A 20751-nucleotide genomic window follows, 5' to 3' on the forward strand; every position below is an offset into this window, starting at 1 on the left:
GAACATGTAAATACTGCGACGCTGTACTGTGATCTAGAGATGCGCGATACTGTGACGTAATACATTTTGTAATAACATCAACAGACGTAAGTTCTTAGAAAAACTAAAATTAAAAACAAAATATATATTGTCTGCCTTAAGTGTTTTGTTTTGTGTTTAATCCCTAGATGGTATACTACATTTACTATGTATATTTTTCTCTCCTTTAGTAATATTTTGTAGCACTTTTATCGTACGAAACACTATGGCGCGCTCTGATGATGTCATAAATTGCTGCCGGAGGATAGCAATAGCGCGCAGTGCTAATAATAACTAGTAATTGGTCAATTCCTAGCACTATGTAAACAAGCTACTTACTAAATGTGTTTATCTAGTTTAGCAGGGATCTTTGTGTTCAGTAACGATAATTCCTGTATATCTACATCGTCTGTTCACGAAGTTATTAATCGCGTCGCTCCTCCCAGCTTCGGTTGCTAACGGGAATCTTACTTTCACTATCTGTGAGCTAACCTTCACTGGTGTTGCTCGGTTCGCTGCTCCGCTTGTTTGTCAGATGTAACGGCAGAGACATCATATTAACAGACTGATATAATATTCGATTTCTTGGCCATGATGCCTGAGGACGTCTTCTAGTCACCTCTCCCTTGGTAAGTAGTTATTCCTAACCTTATACTTTATAACCTTATGCTAACAGAAGATATATACAGGTTTTTATCACATAATCCCATTAAATTAATTAATGTGAATGATATTGACTGGGATTGTTCTGAATATATGTGCCACTCCTAACAATGATGCATTGTATCTTAACCTGGTAAATCAGCTTAACTATTTTAATTAACTAGCTAGGTAATAAACATGTATATATAATTATTACTTTAAATATGTAAAATATGGATGGGGACCCGATCAACCTACTGGTTTACAATCACCGTTAAACAACAAAGAAGAAGCTACAAAAAATAATGAGGCCAAAAGTTTAGTTTTATTATTTTTTTTTACTTTATTAAAGTTAGGAATATACAGTTCCAGAATGCACTTTTGATTTGTAATTATTTACTAGTTATCAGAAACAATTTAAACTGTGCTGTCTGTTGTGTGTTAAAGATCTTATCGTTTACAAATTTCATGTTGTACATATAACAAATGTAGCGTCATGGCAGGGGGAAAAACTCATAAGCCTCAGGGTCTGTGTGCATGGAGTTTGCATGTTCTCCCCCTTGTAGTCTAAAGACATGCAGATTAGGTTCATTAGCGTTCCCAAATTCCCTGTAGTGTGTGAATGCGCATTTCAATGTTGACCTGCGGTCCTACCACAGTCATAAATATATTGTTAATTACCATTTGAACTCCACAGTCCCTAGTTGAACTACAGTGGTTAATATTAACCTGTCCCACAACATTAAACAGAAGGAAGAGTGTGTTTTAAAGAAGGAAAACCACCCAACATGTCTAGCGATGACTACTAAATAAAAATAAGCCATAACATTCCAAACATCAAAAAACATTTTCACATTAGGCATGATTGATTTGTACCCGGCAGGAATATTTGCTTCCTCCTTCCCACCCTTCTCACATTTTTTTTTTGTCTCGATTCTCATGCACACTTGTATTTTCTTAGTCTCTGAGACAGCAGGTGGCAGTGTGCATCTACTTTGTTTGTGAGCTATTCCACTATTCAGCACGAGAAGAAGAGAACAAGCTCATTTACATTTAGGTATTTGGCAGATGCTCTTATCCAGAGTGACTTTCAAAAAGTTTCCATCACTGGATAGATACTTGCACTGGGTTACTAGGTTACTAACTAATTACAATCAGTCAAACACAGTTGGGAAGAGAATATATATATTTGGGGGGGGGGGGGGGGGATTAGGCCAAGATTTAAGGTACTGTTGACGTCACGTCTTAAGTGCTCAAGTTCTCAAGAGCTATTGCCTCTGATTTGATTCATGCCAGAGTATGCTATATTTCCCTCCAGACTACCTTTTTCAGTGGTCTAAGGCACGGTTCCTGAGCCTGGAATGATTGTCTTCTTACTGATCTAAATAAACCAGACTTTGGGGTCAAGTGTTCTTGGAAAAGATTCTAGGTCTCTCATGTGAAATTGCACAAAATTAAAAACTCTTAGGTTTTGGGTTGCCCTTGTGTCACCTGAGTAGCTTTATCCCCTTGTAGCATGGCTCTGTGGTGTCAGGATGTTGGTAGGGAATCTTTGCTTGCTGTGTGTTTGGGATGGAGGCTCCATGGATCGAGCAAGGGTAAGCGTCCTTGGGCTGTTTGCCTGCTGGGAATTGTGCACTGGATTTTCTGGTGCCTTTCTATTGTGTCCAGCATTGAAATTTTTTTTCTCTAAATTGTTCTGCTTTGGCTTTTCTGTGCCCTTATCACCATTACTGATATATAATTCATAATCTGTGTTCGTACGATTGGTGTATCTGTATGTTTTTATATAAAAATAACCAGTATGGAATAGATGCAACTGGTTTCAGTTTCAGACTGAATGACTAGTGGTGATTGGCGCAGTTTCACCCATTGCCGAAGCTGTTATGTTCTATATTCACACAATCAGATGCTCATTGCCTTGACATATGTTATAGCCATGAGGAGACACAAATACATTTGTATCACAGAAATATGTTACTCACAAAGCTCACACTCTCACTGTTTCATTCTAGTTGCTTTACAGATATCTAAATTTAGATTTAGATCGCTAATAAACAAGCTAGAGGTGAAAGTCTCATAGGGGGGAAAGTACCCGAGATAACATGGGGAAGAGATATTAAAGGGAACGTTATTACTCAGTGTTAAAAAAATGTATAAATATTTAATTAGGCTGCATATTCCAGTTATGTCCACAGATTACACAGACAAAAAAAATCTAAATATTTGTATCAAAATTTCATCTGTGGTGAAAAGGTTAAAAAAAATTGTTGTGAACTTGTACATTTACTGTACACTTTATTCCATGCTTAAACATAACCTGCAGTCAAACATTTTTCTTTAAACAACAACAAAAAAAATACAATTACAGTATTGAAAAATTAAAAGTATAACATACAGGGTTCAGGTGTAAATATTTGAATTGTACAGTTAACTATGGACACAGAACAGAACAAAAAAATAATAGAAGATATACAGTCTAAGTAAACTTTATACAAAATCTATTAAATATTAAAGATATAAATATATAATAACAATAGACAGAGTAAACCAACCAACAAATAAATAAATAACAAAAAAAGCCAAACTCATGCACACGCGCATGACGTACGCGATGGGCGGGCGTTGTGGGTGGGACTTTTGGACAGACAGAGAACGCAGCCAATGAGATGCCAGAGTAGTCTGCCGCGCAGTAAAACTGCGGAAGTGAAATATTAGACGGAGTGGAGGTGTAACCCCCTGCGTGTGAGGCGTGCGGTCAAGACATGAGGCAACTTTAAGCTCGTACCGAGCGTGGCTGACCAGAGTAACGTTAGAAGTTAGTCGTGATGGCGGATTAACGCGCAGATATCAGCTTTGACCTGATCGTGTATGTGTGTGTGTGTTTGCCGGTATAGAGGAGAGAGAGAGCAGTGTGACATTGACATTGGACTTGTGCTCCCTGTTCAGTCACACGGACCTGATCGCACATTTCTCACCGCCGGATTGTTGTGATACCACGAGGTACAGCTCAGTCAATATTTCCCATTGTGTGAGTTATATGTTTCGACGTGATATTAGAAACCTTTAACTAGTGCATGATGTATTCACTCATTATATTTGTACACTGTCTAGTTTCTGGTGGTGTTTAAACATTTCTGACCTAATGCAATGATCAGATTTGACTTGGATTTTATCTCGCTTATCCTTTAAATCACGCTTTTTGAACTATTGTGTCTTCAATGAGTCTTTTTCAATCTGATCACATGAGAAAGAATGAAAATGCACAAGTGAAATGTCCAGTTCTGCCTGTTCCAGCTCAGGATTTGGTAAGACAATAGGTCAGGGCTCATTGTTGTCAGACCACCTCAGGTTTGTTGAAGGCGTTCTTACGTAATGTACTTATCTTTAACTTCATACCAAAAGACACAGATTTTATTTAATGTGAACTATGTGATGCGACTCGTTAGCCTGTATGTAACAAATTAGGAAGTTGGATGTTTTGTTTTGGATATTGCATTGTCTATTTATTTTAGATCGATACAGATATATGGACAGAAATAGAAAAATCTATTGAATCACCCTTGGATATTACTAATTCATGGACCAATATATTGTGCAGCTCTATTCCAGGGTCGTAGGATAGAGGGAGACCGTAAGATTCATATTCAGGCTCTGAACCCTGACCGCGATCTAAAGTTCTTTTTAATGTGTGTGCTCAAGGTGACTTTTAATGGCAACTAGCATATCTGTCAACTCGCGTAGAAGCTTTTTAAGGGGAAATCGATCAGTTGCTGTTTTCTGTTGACATTGTGTCTGAAAAATAAAAGAGCTCCCAATTTGAGAGACAGAGAGGTCACAAACCTTGCCCTATGTGACTCCCAGTGTATTTGCATTTTCTGGAGATGAGCTGTACAACACAGACATCAAATTTGATTCTTCATTTTCATGTTTTTAAAATGTTTGTATATTTATGAACGCAAAAGTACACTTTGCCTCCTCCAGTCAGTATGTGTGTTATCAATATTATGTAACTTTTTAAAAAAGGTAAGTTCATTGTAACCACTTCATTTGAACATGACGAGCAAGCAAACAAAGCCAGTCTGGAAATGCGCCCCTTCAACACACACAATAGGAAAGACTTTACCGGACACGGTTTAGAATGCATGCAGATTTTTACACACTCCACTTTTTACAAGCATTTACTGGCTGTAAGCAAACATGCAAAAACTATGTTGATTTTTTTTTTATATTTACTGTGGTGCTTCTGATGTATATGATGTGGGTTTTAACCCTGCGCTCTATCCTGTGACAAGACCTAAGGTTCCTTAAATTCTAAAAACGTGTGTTAAAATATCTGTTGACTCATTACATATCCCAAATGCATTACTAAAAATGACACTAGAGGAAGTAAAGCAGGTTTTTAATGAGATGTTTAGGCTGGATGAAAGCCAGGCATCTGTTTTGAAATATGATAAAAGTTCTAATTTAAACCCCCCAATATAGTTTATTCTTTTCTTTTTAAACATTTTATTTTATTCTTTGTCATCCAACAACAAAATTTGTCATGCAACAGTGCTTTGATCGATTTCTATTTATTTTATATTTTTTGTTTCCCCTCTCTCTGATTTTAGGGCAATGTCTCTGGTTTTCCCGCGGCCCAACACCAGCGCAGTTGGCAAAAAGGACAAGCGACTCATGGCTGAAGTGAACGCATCCCCGCTCAAGCACTTCGTCACTGCGAAGAAGAAAATCAACGGCATTTTCGAACAGCTCGGCGCCTATATTAAAGAGAGCTCAAGCTTTCTGGAAGGTAAGTGCACACAGATGTGTCGTAATTTTGAGCGAAGCAGATCCTTGGGATCTGGTCCTGGATCAGCTCTGTTATTTCACCATGCTCCAGGAATGCCAAGCACGTCAATAATAGGTTGGATGTCAGTCTTGAAAAACACTCAACAACTTTAACAAAAAGTATATTAATATTATATTATATTATAACTATAATAACATGAAGCACATGTTGTTCTTAAAGAAATGGGTTGGTCTTAAATTTCTTTGGATTTTCTTGTGTGGATATGACAGCCGTGTTGTATTTGTGTAACAGAGACCTACAGCAATGAGGAACTGGATCCAGTCACTACAGAGGAGCAGGTGGCCGAGGTACGAGGTTACCTGTCCAAGGTGTCAGGAATCGGAGAGGTGCTGTCCCGTAGACACATGAAAGTGGTATTTTTTGGCAGGTATGCACGTGGTTATGTCCAGTTCCCATCCCACATTATTATTTTTTTTAAATGCTCAGGATTTCTCTGACTCATGACCAACAGCATTAACAAGCGGCCATGGACACACCAACTCGATGCGTGCTGGGAATTCACACACAAAGTTTTTTTTGCTCAGGGCGTGGTTGTTTTCAACTATTTCTTAGTGTTTGCACACGGTAACTGTTTGAAAGGAGCACAAGGTTGTAACAGTACGCAACATCTCTTAATTTCTCTTAGCAAGATTAAGAGCATGTGTAAAGGCAGCTATTAAACGAAGAAAAATATATTATAAATATAGATTATAGTTTGGTCTAAGTAGGGGAAGGGGGAGTTTTGGCACCCCCATAACCAAAAAAACAAAACAAAAAAAAAAAACCCAGCTTGACTAATATTCATGTTATAGTGTTTAGGAACAATTAATTGGTTATATGGGAATGCCTTTGTCACCTGTATAAATATAGGTCCCAGGTCTCTCTAAAGCAACTTTTTTTTTTTGCAGTCCAAATTGTTAAATAACTGCTGTCAAGGTTCTGGCTGCTGTGTGAAAACCCCTGCCATTGTTTGATGCATGCACAGGACAAGCAACGGAAAAAGCTCAGTAATCAACGCCATGCTGTGGGACAAAGTTTTGCCGTCGGGCATCGGCCACACGACCAACTGCTTCCTGCGGGTGGAGGGGACTGACGGCAACGATGCGTTCCTGCTTACGGAAGGGTCAGAGGAAAAGAAGAGCGTTAAAGTAAGTCACTTGGAGATCTGACAGGAAAGACTGGTGATCATAATGCACACATAAAGTCATAATGGAATTCTTATTACATCGATGTGAGTTTGTAAGGCTTTCTCCATTATCCAGTAAAAAACACATACTTTGTGAATTATTCATAATTGCTTAGCACATAATGTTTAGTTCTTTGCCCGATCATGCCTGAATTCTTAAGCAGCTCACGCCTAAATAGTCCAGCCACAAATGTCTCAAAGTTCATCTGTGATTGTCTTTTATCAGTCAAGACACGCCACATTCATAGCGAGGTGTGTTTAAAAACAATATATTCTAGCACTGCTTGTTCATCAGATCTGCAATATAAAAATAGAATCGACCTGACGGTTTATGTTCTAGTGTTCTACTGTTTATGATGACATCTTCCATGGTGAAGGTTCAACCTTTCAGAATGTTTTGTAATCATTTCTATGGTAAATGAATTTAATTGCCATTTTCAGAGCCTTTAAATGTGACCCAAATGTTTAGCTAGAAAAAAGTCTTCAAGACAGAGCAGTTTTGTGTTACAAATAAACAAATATATTTGTTTATTTGTTTGTTAACATTAAATGCTGATTTATACGTGTCCAATTAATTTTAAGAGGGGAAAAAATGACGCTAGTAAGGAAACGTTTGTACACGATGACTGGATTGATAGAAGTGATAACCTGAACGAATCTGCACTGCTTGGCCAAAAACCTTGACATTTCTGAAGGGTCGAGCTTTTGGCCTGCATCACGCAAATAAAGCAACTAAGGAGGTTTGGCATAACTGGAATTAAGTTATTAAAATAAATATGATCGGAAATAAATATCGTAATTGAAGTTATGTTATAAAAATGAACAACAGAAATTACAGCTCAATAGTGAAAGTAAGAGCATTTCCACATACACAATGTGAGGAGAACTCTCAGGATTGGGACTAAACAGCTGTGTTGGGTCATAAGAAAATCACTTATGGCTTAAAAGGTCATGTGGTCTGATAGACAGTCTAGAGTTTAGACTGACCCTATTCCAGACGATGTTTGTGTAAGGGTTAAAAAAGGGAAGCGCATGAAGCAATGCACCCATCATGCACAGTGCCCACTGTACAAGCCTCTAGACGCATGATGTGTGTTATGATCTGGGGTTGCTTCAGTTGGTCAGGTCTGGGCTCAGCAACATTATGTGGCAATAAAATAAAGTCAGCTGATGCCCCGGATGTGCTGAATGACCAGAGTGTCACATCTGTGGAGTTATTCTTTCCTTATGGCACAGGCATAGTCCAAGATATATGTTATAAGAGAGTGGTTCTGGGAGAATAAAAAGTAATTTACATACACAAACTGACCGCCACATTGCGCACATCATTAAAGCTGAAGCCGGTCAAACATTTTTTTTAATGTTGTGTGTTAATTCTTGTGTTAATACACATCATGCAGTCAATTAATTGTTTAATCAATAAATTATTGTAATTGCTGAGGTGTAAGAGAAATAAAAACACTCCAGAATGTGCTGCCATTAAAAATAACTAACAGTAATCCTACTCTTTTATTCCGGCTGCAAACTGTTGATCAATTTCCTATAACATGGCGTATGTTTTATTCCTTATGTTTTCGAACAGTGGTTCTCAAACTTTCAAGGCAGCAAGCCATAATTGAAGATCGACAAGCTCTTGCGACCCCCACTATCAAAAACAAGCAATAAACATAACAAGCTGTTCACAGTATTTAGACTACATTTACTATACATCAAAATTAATTTGGCTTACCTTTTAATGGGAAGTGTGTACTTTTTTTTTTTTTTTTTTTTTGCTTGTTGAGCAATCGTGTTTTGCCGGGCTTCATACTTTCATGCGCAAGCACTGCTTAACAGATTACACATTGAGGGAAATCTACGTTGTCAACAGTAGAGCAAGTGAATCCATACTTTATGAATTCTTCCTGATATTTTCGACGTTTCCTACTTCGGTCTGACGGGGTCTTGCTCTTATGTTTAGTTGATGTACATGGTTCCGATGACTCAGGCAAACTGTCCCCAATTTCCTCAACATTTTTAAATTTGCAAATAACAAATTTATCTATCTCGGCAGCTGCGGTTTTCACGTGCAGTTGTGCGCTGTAGCAATAACTAATGAGCCAGTCGCTGCACAGTGACGTCATATCTTTGAGTCGCGAATGTTTTTTTTTTTTAACACCAAGTTTAAACACTCGCACTCAATCAGTAATATCTTTACAAATCAGAAAATATTTATTTATAGTATTTACTTGTAATACTGAAAAGGTTTGTATTATAATCACAAAAAAAAAAATATATATTTTTTTATCCCTCACGCGACCCCATGAAATTATTCTGCGACTTCCAGTTTGAGAACCACTGTTTTAGAATATAGGGTTAAAGTCAAGAAACAAAAGCTTTTTTTTTTTTCTTTTGCATTTTTTTTATTAAGTGTAGAGAATGAAAAGATAATGATCCAGTTTTGTCAAATGCTTTTCTGGTTCTTTGTGGCTTATGTGGTAAAGCTGTTTGTATTGGACCTTCATGTTGACGCTTGCTTACTACCTAGGCAGTAACAACAATAAAAAAAAAAAAAATTGGTTTTACTGAATGTTGTTGTTTTAATTTTGGGGGGATTTGGCACTGTTGAATGCTTATCTGTCTGCTGAGAACTGATCCAGTTGACCTATAATTAGTCCTGCATGAGTGTGGAGGTCAAGGCAGCCAGCTGTCACAGGGCCACACGTTCGTTTTCTGCTATCTGAGCTCTCGTCTCATGACTTCATGTGTTGCATGAGAAAGGCGTCGGTGTCCTCTAGAAAATCTGTTTAGTGTTATTAGGGCAGCGGTAGTGTTAATTTATTTATTATTTTAAATCCAGTTAGGCAGCTAGTGCTGTTAACATATTTGATGCAGGTGCAAGAGATTTAACAAAAATTAGTTGCTTCAGATCACACGGCTGTTATCAACATCTAAACATAGCACAGCCATTATACAACAGTAATGGGACTGCATCTTCGCGCACACGCACGCGCACACCTCTTAAGTCACGTCCTGCACTTTTGCCTTGCTGGTCTGCATGACGTACAGAATAACCATAAACAGATGCGTTTCAAAGCTAAAAAAAAATCTCATGTTGCGCACAGCCTTTTGCAGCTGAGGAGACTTCCTGTATTATGCTCTCAAATGTCTAAGTATGTTAAGCATTTACAAACACATTTTTTGGGAGGGATTACTTATGTTAAAGATTTTAAAACGAGTAATCGGGATATGAACACAGAATGAGCTGACATCTTGGCGTGTGAACCATTGAGTGTGTTGTCGATTGGGATTTAATTCAATGCGGATCCTTCCTGCCAAACAGGCTGTGCTGGTTTTCCCCAGACAGCAGGGCTTTTATCTCATTTCAATGTGTTGCTTGTATTGATTGTCACACATGGCCTTCTGCTGCGCTATAGTCTGTCTGCTGCCTGTTCCAGAACCTTTAACGTTTTAACAAGCAGAGGAAGTTGTCTTCATGGCAATTTATAGTGCAGAGTGTGTACAGTGAACCCGTGACGCTTACTTAAATGGTCAACTGGAAAAATAAACGAAGACAGACAGTAAATCCACAGAGAAGATATACAAAGCTGAATTATGTGACCCAGTCTGTAAAAACCCAGCTATGTATTTATTTATTTATTTATTTGTTTATTTTGGTGAATCAATTTTTTACATAAAACCGTTCTACATATGAATTTTATGAACAGACTTGGTTCAGTTTAGAAGACCTTTAACATTTATTGTGCTGGTAGGCTTTATTTTCATGCGTGCGTGTGTGTTTGTAGACAGTGAATCAGCTGGCCCATGCCTTGCATCAGGACCAGGAGCTGGACGCAGGCAGTCTGGTGTGTGTCATGTGGCCTAAAGCTAAGTGTGCTCTACTGCGGGATGACCTGGTACTGGTGGACAGGTGAGTAGATCCATCAGACACACACGCTATAGTGGTTTATGTCATTTAAGCTGTAATCTGTTGCACAAAACACTTGGCTATGACACATTCGCTTTCTTGTCCCCAGCCCAGGCATTGACGTCACCACAGAGCTGGACAGCTGGATCGACAAGTTTTGCCTGGATGCTGATGTTTTTGTTTTAGTGGCCAACTCGGAGTCCACACTAATGCAAACAGTAAGATTATTTTTGAACACGGATAATTTACCAATCATTGATCTCAATGACACATGACCAGTCCAACCACTTCTAGCGCAGACAAATGAGTTTTACATTTGACTGACCCCAGCTGAGAGTGATGTATGTCAGAAGAGCTTAGAGAATGTCTGGCATCTTAACACTTACAGGATTAGAACTGTCTTCTAAATCTCAAGATTTAACAAAGCAATCCCATTCTTTCCTTTATTCCCCTTGTAGGAGAAATCATTCTTTCACAAGGTGAACGAGCGACTCTCAAGCCCTAACATTTTTATCCTGAACAACCGCTGGGACGCCTCGGCCAGCGAGCCGGAGTACATGGAGGAGGTATGATTGCAAACAAGATGCATGTCAAGTGATCTCGTTTCGATAACGATAATCAACGATAAAGAAAACCACCAGTGTGTTTTGATATTAACAAGATAATTGCTTTGCTTGAACCATTTACCATATTGAAAAGTTAGAACATGGCTGTGCTGCTTGTGAAGCTTGATACACCTTTATTATTAGAGCAGAATAAAAGGTCAGTGGTGTCTTCGTTACAAATATAAATCAGACTTGTGTAAGTTAGCTTTTCTTTTGTTGTCTCACAAATTGCTGATTTAAAAACTAAGAATGATCCCTGATCATTAATAAAGGTTAATAAAGAATGCCAAGGTTTTAAGTTTTGTAATCATTTTAGAGACTTTGGCCCAATACCATTGTTTTCAGATTTGATTTAGTTAAAATTCCTCACTTAATTTACTATTGTAAATTTTTAATTGTTTTTTTTGTGTTAACATATTTTAATTTCAGTAGTTTGTTGCAGCATCTAAATTAAGGATTGACTAAATCAAGCAAATAACAGAAGTCCAAAAAAACACCAAATCACATTTTTAGTATTGTACTTTAACCCCTATTAGCTGCACCCAACGAGGGGTGTGGCCTCATTCCTAAGTGAAAACTGTTTTCCAAAGGCTTAAAACTCCTACTGTACCTTTTAAACCATCATTGCACATACCTTGTTTAACTTAAATTAGTCTAATATTTATTAACAACCCAAAACACTTTTTTTTTTTTTAGCTGAGAATGATTTTAAAAAAGGATCATTATGCTTGTTTTTTATTTTAAAGCATTGGCATGAACAAGTTTTGTGAGTAATAAATTGAAGGCAAATAATGATCGGATGAATATGTATTTATAAGTTAATTCATTAACGGCAATTAATAGACTAAATGTAAATGATTAAATTCTGTCAAAATTTTAGGTCAGTTTTGACCGATTTCATCTGCTCAGTTTGTGTCATTAATCTGTACATGATACCGTCCATGTCCATTTTAGACGTAAGTAATGAGCAGTAGTGTAAAAGTGAAGCTTGTTGTGTGTTTCAGGTCCGCCGGCAGCACATGGACCGCTGCACTAGTTTCCTGGTAGATGAACTTGGAGTGGTGGACCGAGGGCAGGCCAGCGACAGAATCTTCTTTGTGTCTGCTAAAGAAGTGCTGCAGGCCCGTGTGCAGAAGGCTCAGGGGATGCCTGAAGCGGGTAGGAACAGCAGATGGCATACACAACAGATGCTATACAAATGTTTTTTTTTTTACAGGATGCTGATTGGCTTCTACAGTACAGCGTATACACCACCAGGGGTCCAAGCCCCTTTAACAAAAAAATGTTTAAAAGAGGTCTGGGTAACACATGTGTAAAAACATGTGTAATGTGTGTAAAAACGTTTAACCAGTCCATTGACTTTGGTTTCCACGTACTGCAGGTGGTGCACTGGCTGAAGGCTTTCAAGCTCGCATGTTCGAGTTTCAGAACTTTGAGCGTCGATTTGAAGTAGGTTCTTAGTAACAGCTGACGACTTGTCACTGGTTAATGTTGAGACGACTGTCTGAAAATTATGGGTTTGTGTGTTTTTTTTAGGAGTGCATCTCCCAGTCAGCGGTAAAGACAAAGTTCGAGCAGCACACCGTGAGGGCCAAGCAGATCTCAGAAGCCCTGAGACTCATCATGGACTCTGTGCATGTGGCAGCCCAAGAGCAGAGGTGTGAAATTAACCACCACCACATTAAAAAAAATGTGAATATTACTACATGTGGCAATAAGGATATGTTAAAAATAGTCCAAATCATAGCTTGCAAATGAATTTCTGTTGTTTGATGATCCAGGATCCACTCAATGGAGACAAAGGAAGAGCGCGAGGACCGGCTGGAGTTCATCGATAAGCAGCTGGATCTGCTCACCCAGGACTGCAAGAGCAAGATCAAGAAGATCACAGAGGAGGTTGAAAAACAGGTAATGTAAAAGATCCTAAATGCATTAATTTTAAACATTAGTATCGCTAAGCCCAGGCTTTACAGTTATCCTGCCGGATCAGTTTTCTCCTGTGTTTTTCATGAAAGCTTACCGAGATTTGTGTTAGTCTGCCATCTAGTGGCATGATGAGTAATTACTTTTTTGCTATTAAACAGGTTGAAACACAGGAAACATAAACCACCACAAAATACCATGTGTCAACTTGTTTTAAAGATCCTAAAACACATTAATTTTATATATAAGTATTACTACTTCTTGGCTTTACTGTTATTCTGCTGGATCAGGGTTTTCTCCTGTGTATTTCAGCAAAGCCTTCTGAGATTTGTGTTAGTCCGCCATCTAGTGGCATGATGAATACTCAAGTGCTGTTATTAACAAAGGGGTTTGTAAAAGTGTATGTAAAGCTGTTAATGTTTATTAATTCAATACTAATAAAGTTTGTGTTTTCCTTCCACTAGAATTATAACTGTGTAATAAAACTGTGTGGTTGTTTTTTTAAAAACAAACTTTGTGTTCCATAGATTAACCCAAATAGGGATTTATTGCTAGAAAAATCTATTTTTTATAAATGTGATATTATATATTGTGTGTTGTGATAATTGTGCGTTTATTGTAGAACCTCAGTAATTGTGTGTGTTCTACAAATCAAGTTATCCTAGCTAGATATAGAAGATAAATTAGTAACAATAAGTTCAAAATGGCAGACACTTTCTTTTAAAACAAGATGTTATAAAGCACTTTTGACTTGGCTGCAGTTGCTTAATAGTTCAAGACTGGAATTTCCTAAAAATCTGCCTGAGTCTCCAATAAACTACCTGGACTCCATATTAACATCAACGGTTATAGCTGAACTGGCTGCCACCTAACACACAGTATAAATGCAGATCAATTCCTGCTTCCTATTTCACCCCAGTAAGGATGGGTTTCCTGTTGAGTCTGGTTCCTCTCAAGGTTTCTTCCTATTACCATCTCGGGAGGTTTTCCTTGCCACTGTCGCCCTCAGCTTACTCACCAGGGACTATCTGATAATTCTGATTCATACACATTCATATTCCATACAAACTTAAATAATTTTTTCGATTGTGTAAAGCTGCTTTGCGACAATGTCAATTGTTAAAAGCGCTATACAAATAAAATTGAATTGAATTGAATTGAATTTAAGCACACAACTGCAACTACATATTTTTCATCTGTGCTGTCGATCAGGTGTCGAATGCAATGGCCGAAGAGATCAGGAGACTACACGTGCTGGTAGACGATTTTCACATGGACTTTCATCCCTCGCAGGTGGTTCTGAAACACTACAAGAATGTGAGTGCAGTAGCTCCAGTGTTACATTTATCTCCTGTGTTTTATTATGTGCCCTTACTTTTGCTTTCACTTTGTTAATTTGCTGTTTGTTGTTGATATGCTGTGGAAAGTCGGCAGCTTTCCCAAACCCTGTCTTGTCCTGTGCTGGGAAAAAGGAATGGCTTGTCTTTTCTTGAACCCTGTTTCTTTTCGTTATTATTGCAGGAGCTTCACAAGCATATAGAAGAGGGTCTGGGTAGGAACATGTCTGAGAGGTGTTCCAATGCCATCAGCGCAGCCCTGAACACCACACAGACAGAAATGATAGGTCAGTCTAGTCAACATTAAACCAATGTTTTATATCAATTCAGCAGCGTCATGTGAAAACAAACACCACCTTTTATTTACTCCAGATGGCCTGAAGCCCTTGCTGCCCACCTCCATTCAAGAGCAAGTGGATAAGATGGCGCCCAGACAGTGCTTCAGTCTCTGCTATGATCTCAACTGTGATAAGCTGTGCAGCGACTTTCAGGAGGACATCGGCTTCCACTTCTCCTTGGGCTGGACCATGCTGGTCAATCGCTTCCTTGGTCCCAAGAACACCCGGCGTGCTCTTATGGGCTACAACGACCAGGTACTGCCTGGCTCTAGAACACATCTGATACTGAGTATGTGTATCGGACCCCTATTGACCCGAAGTGCTATCAGTATCCAATCAATATCATCTGACAAATATCTTATGAGGACTTTAGTAGCAGAATTGGAAAACTGCATTTTCAGAAAATTCCTAGAAGAAATCCAAATTTGAAACAGATCTGATTGATGCATACCGTACCTCACATCAAATCATTATTGGCTCACTATAATATTTATCTAACTATGAGCTGAAGTTAAAGTGAAGGTGAAATATTTCAGATCAGGGTTAAGTCTCATAGTTTATCTAAGATTGTGAATTTATTGCCAGTAAGACTTCTTTGCTCTGAAGACCTAAAGTTTGTCTTCTGTAAAGCTCTTCGTTTAAGTGGGCGCCACTTGTTTTTGTGTCTCATCAGGTTCCCAGGCCTTTGGCAATCACTCCTGTGGGTACTGCCATGCCTCCCTTCCCACAGGGCGCCATGACCCAAGAAGAGCTCATGGTCTCTATGGTGACGGGACTTGCTTCTCTCACTTCCCGGACGTCTATGGGAATCCTAGTCGTCGGAGGAGTCGTAAGATATATCTGTTGTTTAGCTAAACATTTAGATATCCTATTATGTTTATTAATATATCTCTGCAGACATGATGTTTAAAGCCAGATGTTTTCTGTACTTGTTTTTGTGTGTTTATCAGATCTGGAAGGCGGTAGGTTGGAGGCTTATTGCTCTGTCAGTGGGGCTCTACGGCCTTCTTTATGTGTACGAGAGGCTCACGTGGACGACTAAGGCGAAAGAACGAGCCTTCAAGAGGCAGTTCGTAGACTACGCCAGCGAGAAGCTGCAGCTTATCGTCAGCTACACCGGCTCCAACTGCAGCCACCAAGTCCAGCAGTAAGTTTTAGTTCTGGTCTATAAGAACATTTCAATGGAAAAATTTTGGTTGAGGGATGTCAAAAAGGCATTAATCCTTTTGTAAGTGAAGACTATGCTGAGCAGTATACAGAGTAATTACTGAAAAAATATTATATTGTTTTATCATTTATTATATTTCTTTCTTGTTTAATCAAGCAAAATATACTTATATTACACAAAAATCTGCTAATAGTTCTAATGTTTATTTTGACTGTTCAGGCTTATAGGGAGTATGAGAAAATATGTGAAGAAGACGATTTTGACTGTTCAGGCCTTTGATCATTTTATTTCTTACATTTTCTTGTACTCTCTATAAGCTTCAATGTGATCAATGGACAATTTGTGGGTTTTCTTAGTGCTCCCTCTAGTGGACAAGGCATTATAATGACAATGAATAAAGATTGCTGCGTGCATCCGGATGCCTGACCTTGCTGTGTTTGTGTTCAGAATAGAGCATTGTAAAGTTGCAATGCACAACTTAGGCATTTATCCAGATACCTACACTAACATTTTTTTTATGTGTTTTTTTTTTTTTAGGGAGTTGGCAGGCACCTTTAACCAGCTGTGTCAGCAGGTCGATGTGACGCGACAACAGCTGGAAGAAGAAATTCGGGACATGAACCGGAAAATTGAAAACTTAGACACTCTACAGAGCAAATCCAAGCTGCTCAGGTAAAACACTGAGATTTTAGTTTTTCACTTGTATGCACAGAAACGTAGTCAGGGACATTGATGAGTGTTAATGAAATAATTGTGTTTTTGAATTTTCCTGTAGGAACAAAGCTGGCTGGTTGGACAGCGAGCTAAACATGTTCACCCAACAGTACCTTCATCAGAGCCGATAAAGGAAAACAAGTCAGCTTATTTAACAACATGACCAAGACCAACACTACTTACTTCTTCTCCTACCTAAAGAGTGCTGCAAGGCACACGCAAAATACTGATTTATTCTGCTTGTACGAATGCCAAGATGTTTCAGCCATGCTTTTACAGAAGATAGGAGGAGGATTCATTAATTCCAGATCAGTTTGAAGTCTGAAATGAATGTGTTGCTTTTTTTTGCCATTGTATGTACGTTTTGCCTGTAAGGATTCAAAGGTAGTACACTGAACAAAAAAAGGAAGTTTTTTTTTTTTTCTTTAGGCCTTTTTTACTTCAACAAATAGTGTTAGTTTGAATTAAGTATTTATTTTTTGCATTATGAAGGTCTCTGCTGTGGCCTGTGGGATTTACAGTGATACTCCTTGCATGCTAAAATGCCTTGGCGAAAGAGAAAAGGAGATCGCAAATGCTGAAATCCTTATCTTCTGTGTGAATGTTCGTTATGAAATGAATGAGAAGTAGTGTTTCACAGCACAACCCAGGTCTGATGCTCTTGGGTGATTTTTAAGAAATATAACCAAAGTTATATTAGTTAGTGTCTGCAGCGATGTTGGTTCTCTGTTTTGGTTTACTTGAAAGTGTGGCTCGGTGGCCAGGGAAAACTCTTCACACGGTGAGATTTTGAACTTAAATATAGCACTTTTTATTCCTGGATCTTAACCAGGCATCAAGCATTATAATCTAATATCCCCCAAAAAGTGAAAAGGCAGAAAGTATAAGCTCCCCATGACGGACAATTCAACAGCCAGTATCTGATTACAAACCAAAGTGTCTAGGCTTTTGTCTGTGATATGCACTGTGCGTGGAAATCACACTGTTAGCAATGGTTTTAAAAAACAGACCAGCTCGTAACTCAATGTGATCTTTGTAGAAAAACAGCTTAGGCAAGACCAAGTTGTTTTGGAGAAATACACTGATCAGCCATAACATTAAATTTTGAAAAAAATATAATGTGGTGTAGGTTCCCTGTGACCCACTAAAACAGCTCTGACCCCTCGAGGCATGGTTCCACCTGCCCTCTTAATGATTGCTGTGGTGTCTTGCTCCAGGATGTTATAGCAGCAGATGCCTTAGGTGGCTGGATCAACAACCTCAAACTCTTTGTCTGCTAAACCCCGTACACAGCAAGCTGTGATGCACTGAGTGTTCTGATACTTTCTGATACCATCATGGCCAGAATTTACCTTTTTTCAGCAATGATAAAAAATTAGCTGAAAATTGTGATAGTAGCTTAATTTTGGGATCAGACCAGGCTGGCTAGCATTCGGACCCCACCTTGGATTCTCATAATCCCGTCACCAGTTTATTGGTATATAATTAATAATAGCATATATTAACTTTGATTAAAATTATGGTTGATCCCACCTTATGGTCTGTCGGTGTATTTGTGGTTTCATTAGACTTTTTTGTTTTACATTTAGTTAAAGTCTATTCTTTTTCTTTTTTAATTTTTGGCTGCTGAACTCCAGCCACAGCAACGTCCAGGAAGTTTTCCCAAACCACCCCACAAATTGACTTTTGCACAGGCCGCTGGATTTCTTGCAAACGATTCGTACCTTTTACGTATGTATAAGTAAGCCATTATATTACTGCCGATTTTTTTTGGTACGGGTTTGGCGTCCATACTGGTGTTGATAAGTCAGGTGAGTGAGTGAGTGTGGAGTGGGCCTGTAGATGGCGATTGATTCCAGCATGTAGTCTTGATATTGTGGACTGTGCAGTGGGCATGGTTTTGTTGCTGCGACCACACTGCAAAACCCTCCAACTGCATTATAATGCAATCTCATGTATATTTGCGATGTATGTACTAATTACTGAATCCAAGCTAAATGAAATCTCCTTGGTTATGTTAAAAGACGAATGGGAACTTGGGGGTTAGGAGTCGGGGGAAATATAGGATCAAACGCTATAGCATGTGGTAAAACATGACATTGCAGTTGAAGTTTTTGGGCTACTTATTTAATATTATTTAAATCACTGAAATGTCTCTTGGATTTGCGATATATGTCCGCACTATGTTTGTCTTACACTGAGATTAATATCAAGTTACTACATATAAAAGGCGTATTTAATGAACATTCAGCTCCTACACGTGTACTGAATGGTGTGTGTGTGTGTGTGTGTGTGTGTGTGTGTGTGTGTGTGTGTGTGTGTGTGTGTGTGAGAGAGAGAGAGAGAGACTCAGCCTTGGCCCATTGTTGTTTCTGCATTGTGTTGTGCATAACGTCATTCACTTTCAATTATAGTTTGTGCCAAGTGTTTTAAGAGAGTTGAAAATTCTTCATTAATTGTGCACTTTACTTTTGCTGCATTATTTTTCTTAGCTTTTTTTGTGTCATGTGTTTAGTAATTTAACAGAAAGAAAGTACATTCATACTATAGATTCCATGTCACTGGTAATGTAGAGCTGTGCATGTGTTGATTATTGTAACATGTATTATATTCCACACATGTAAAACTAAAATAAAGTTCATATCGTTAATATGAGTTTTATTAAAATTACACCTCCTACAACATCGCAGGCTTTAGCTACACACGGCTTGTGAAGGAATAATTGTATTGGTATGTTAATTGTATTCATGGTGGAATATATGTAAAGTAAGTGTGTGTGTGTGTGTGTTTTGCTGGAACAAAATTACTGCAGAGGATGATTTTTAAGGTTTAGCTCGATTGTTAAGATACATTTTTAAAATTGATATCTCTGCTATGCTCTCGGTTGGTGCCGATGCCTAAGGCACTGTATAATTTAATATGCTATTTAATTAAGGGTTGAACTTAGATAAACTGCTTAATTAGGCTAAGCTAATTAAAAGCTAAAATTAAGTGTTTTAAATGTCTTTTACTTCATAATAATAATTATTTTTTTAAACAACTTAAATTATTTTAAAAGGTGTTTTAGATGTCTGTCTGTCTGTCATTGTAGGTGAAACTATCCCTCCTATTCCTTATACTTGTAGTTGACCAAGAAATGCATGGGGGGGGGAAACATAAAGCCAATTCAAAATTTTCATAACATGTCTCCTTGCCAGAACATAAAGAATCATGATTAATATCTAATAGTTTAGTATTCAAACAGTAATTAAGGCCCTAATTAATGAAGCAGTCCTAGTGAACTCACCAGTCCCTCAGTTCATTTGCATGTTAATTATCATTAGGAGCAAGTGGGAAAAAAAGCTACATGAGCTAATTTACAGCCCAATTTCTTTAACGGGCCAGATGTTTCTCCACCTGAAGAATAAGGAATTAAATAAAAACACCCACAGGATTTAAAGTATGGAATATGGGGTGGCAAATGGTCTTCTTGTGCTCAGTGTGTACAATAGTGCAACTAAGTCGGAGGCCCTCAATTTGAGCATTTGCTGTAATTTATCATTTTAAATACACTTTTCCAATGGATGCAGACTTTTGGACCACCCTGTATAATGAAATATTTGTTATGTGTTTAGAATTAGAATTACTGAGCAGGGACTTAAAGACAAAATTAAAAAACTGAATCCAAAGAAAGCTTCAGGACCTGAAATAATCCTTAGCGAAATTCCATTTATTCACGAGTCTTTATTTCCTAAAATCTGGAATCAAGGCCTAATAAGACCAATTTATAAAAGAAGATAAATTTGACCCTAACAATTGCTGAGCATTTGTGTGAACTTGGTCTTGGGAAGATCATGGGGAAGACTCTTCTCTCTGTCTTTTTAACTCTCTTTAACTCTCTTCTTCCAAAAGGCTGTGGCTGACAATAAGCAGGGACGGGCGTGAAAGGTAGCCGAGTTTGAGAGGACCAGGGGACTGGTGGGTATCTTTTTAACATGTAGCCTCAGCCATGGGGAGACAGCAGACAATTAATGCAAGTAATATGACTCTCGTACATAATCCAAATACTCTTCTGTTCTGCAGGTGTGCCCACACTTTTGACTGGT

General features: G+C 38.2%; 1 protein-coding gene across 3 annotated transcripts; it reads left to right on the forward strand.

Moving 5' to 3' along the window:
• Positions 1-291: 291 nt before the first annotated feature.
• On the forward strand, positions 292-19316 carry mfn2 (mitofusin 2). Of its 3 annotated transcripts, XM_053504445.1 has the most exons (19): positions 292-647; positions 3560-3663; positions 5274-5452; positions 5744-5879; positions 6477-6639; positions 10460-10584; positions 10691-10799; positions 11040-11147; positions 12191-12344; positions 12568-12635; positions 12723-12844; positions 12968-13094; positions 14322-14426; positions 14631-14733; positions 14819-15039; positions 15458-15613; positions 15735-15931; positions 16490-16624; positions 16728-19316. In XM_053504445.1, exons 3-19 carry the CDS (start codon positions 5278-5280, stop codon positions 16795-16797), a joined length of 2274 nt encoding a protein of 757 aa, XP_053360420.1. In that variant the 5' UTR covers positions 292-647; positions 3560-3663; positions 5274-5277; the 3' UTR covers positions 16798-19316. The 3 variants fall into 3 exon arrangements, with proteins under 3 accessions (XP_053360420.1, XP_053360418.1, XP_053360419.1); XM_053504443.1 differs by lacking the exon at positions 3560-3663; XM_053504444.1 differs by lacking the exon at positions 292-647 and having other exon boundaries at positions 3398-3663.
• Positions 19317-20751: the final 1435 nt, after the last annotated feature.

The sequence above is a fragment of the Clarias gariepinus genome, chromosome 9, assembly GCF_024256425.1.
Source record: "Clarias gariepinus isolate MV-2021 ecotype Netherlands chromosome 9, CGAR_prim_01v2, whole genome shotgun sequence".
Classification (NCBI taxonomy): Eukaryota; Metazoa; Chordata; class Actinopteri; order Siluriformes; family Clariidae; genus Clarias; species Clarias gariepinus.

Coding starts and splice junctions, on each gene's coding strand:
- mfn2 (XM_053504445.1), top strand. CDS start 5,278: ATGTCTCTGGTTTTCCCGCGGCCCAACACCAGCGCAGTTGGCAAAAAG. Junction 5,880..6,476: donor AAAGTGGTATTTTTTGGCAG/GTATGCACGTGG, acceptor ATGCATGCACAG/GACAAGCAACGGAAAAAGCT. Junction 6,640..10,459: donor AGGAAAAGAAGAGCGTTAAA/GTAAGTCACTTG, acceptor GTGTGTTTGTAG/ACAGTGAATCAGCTGGCCCA.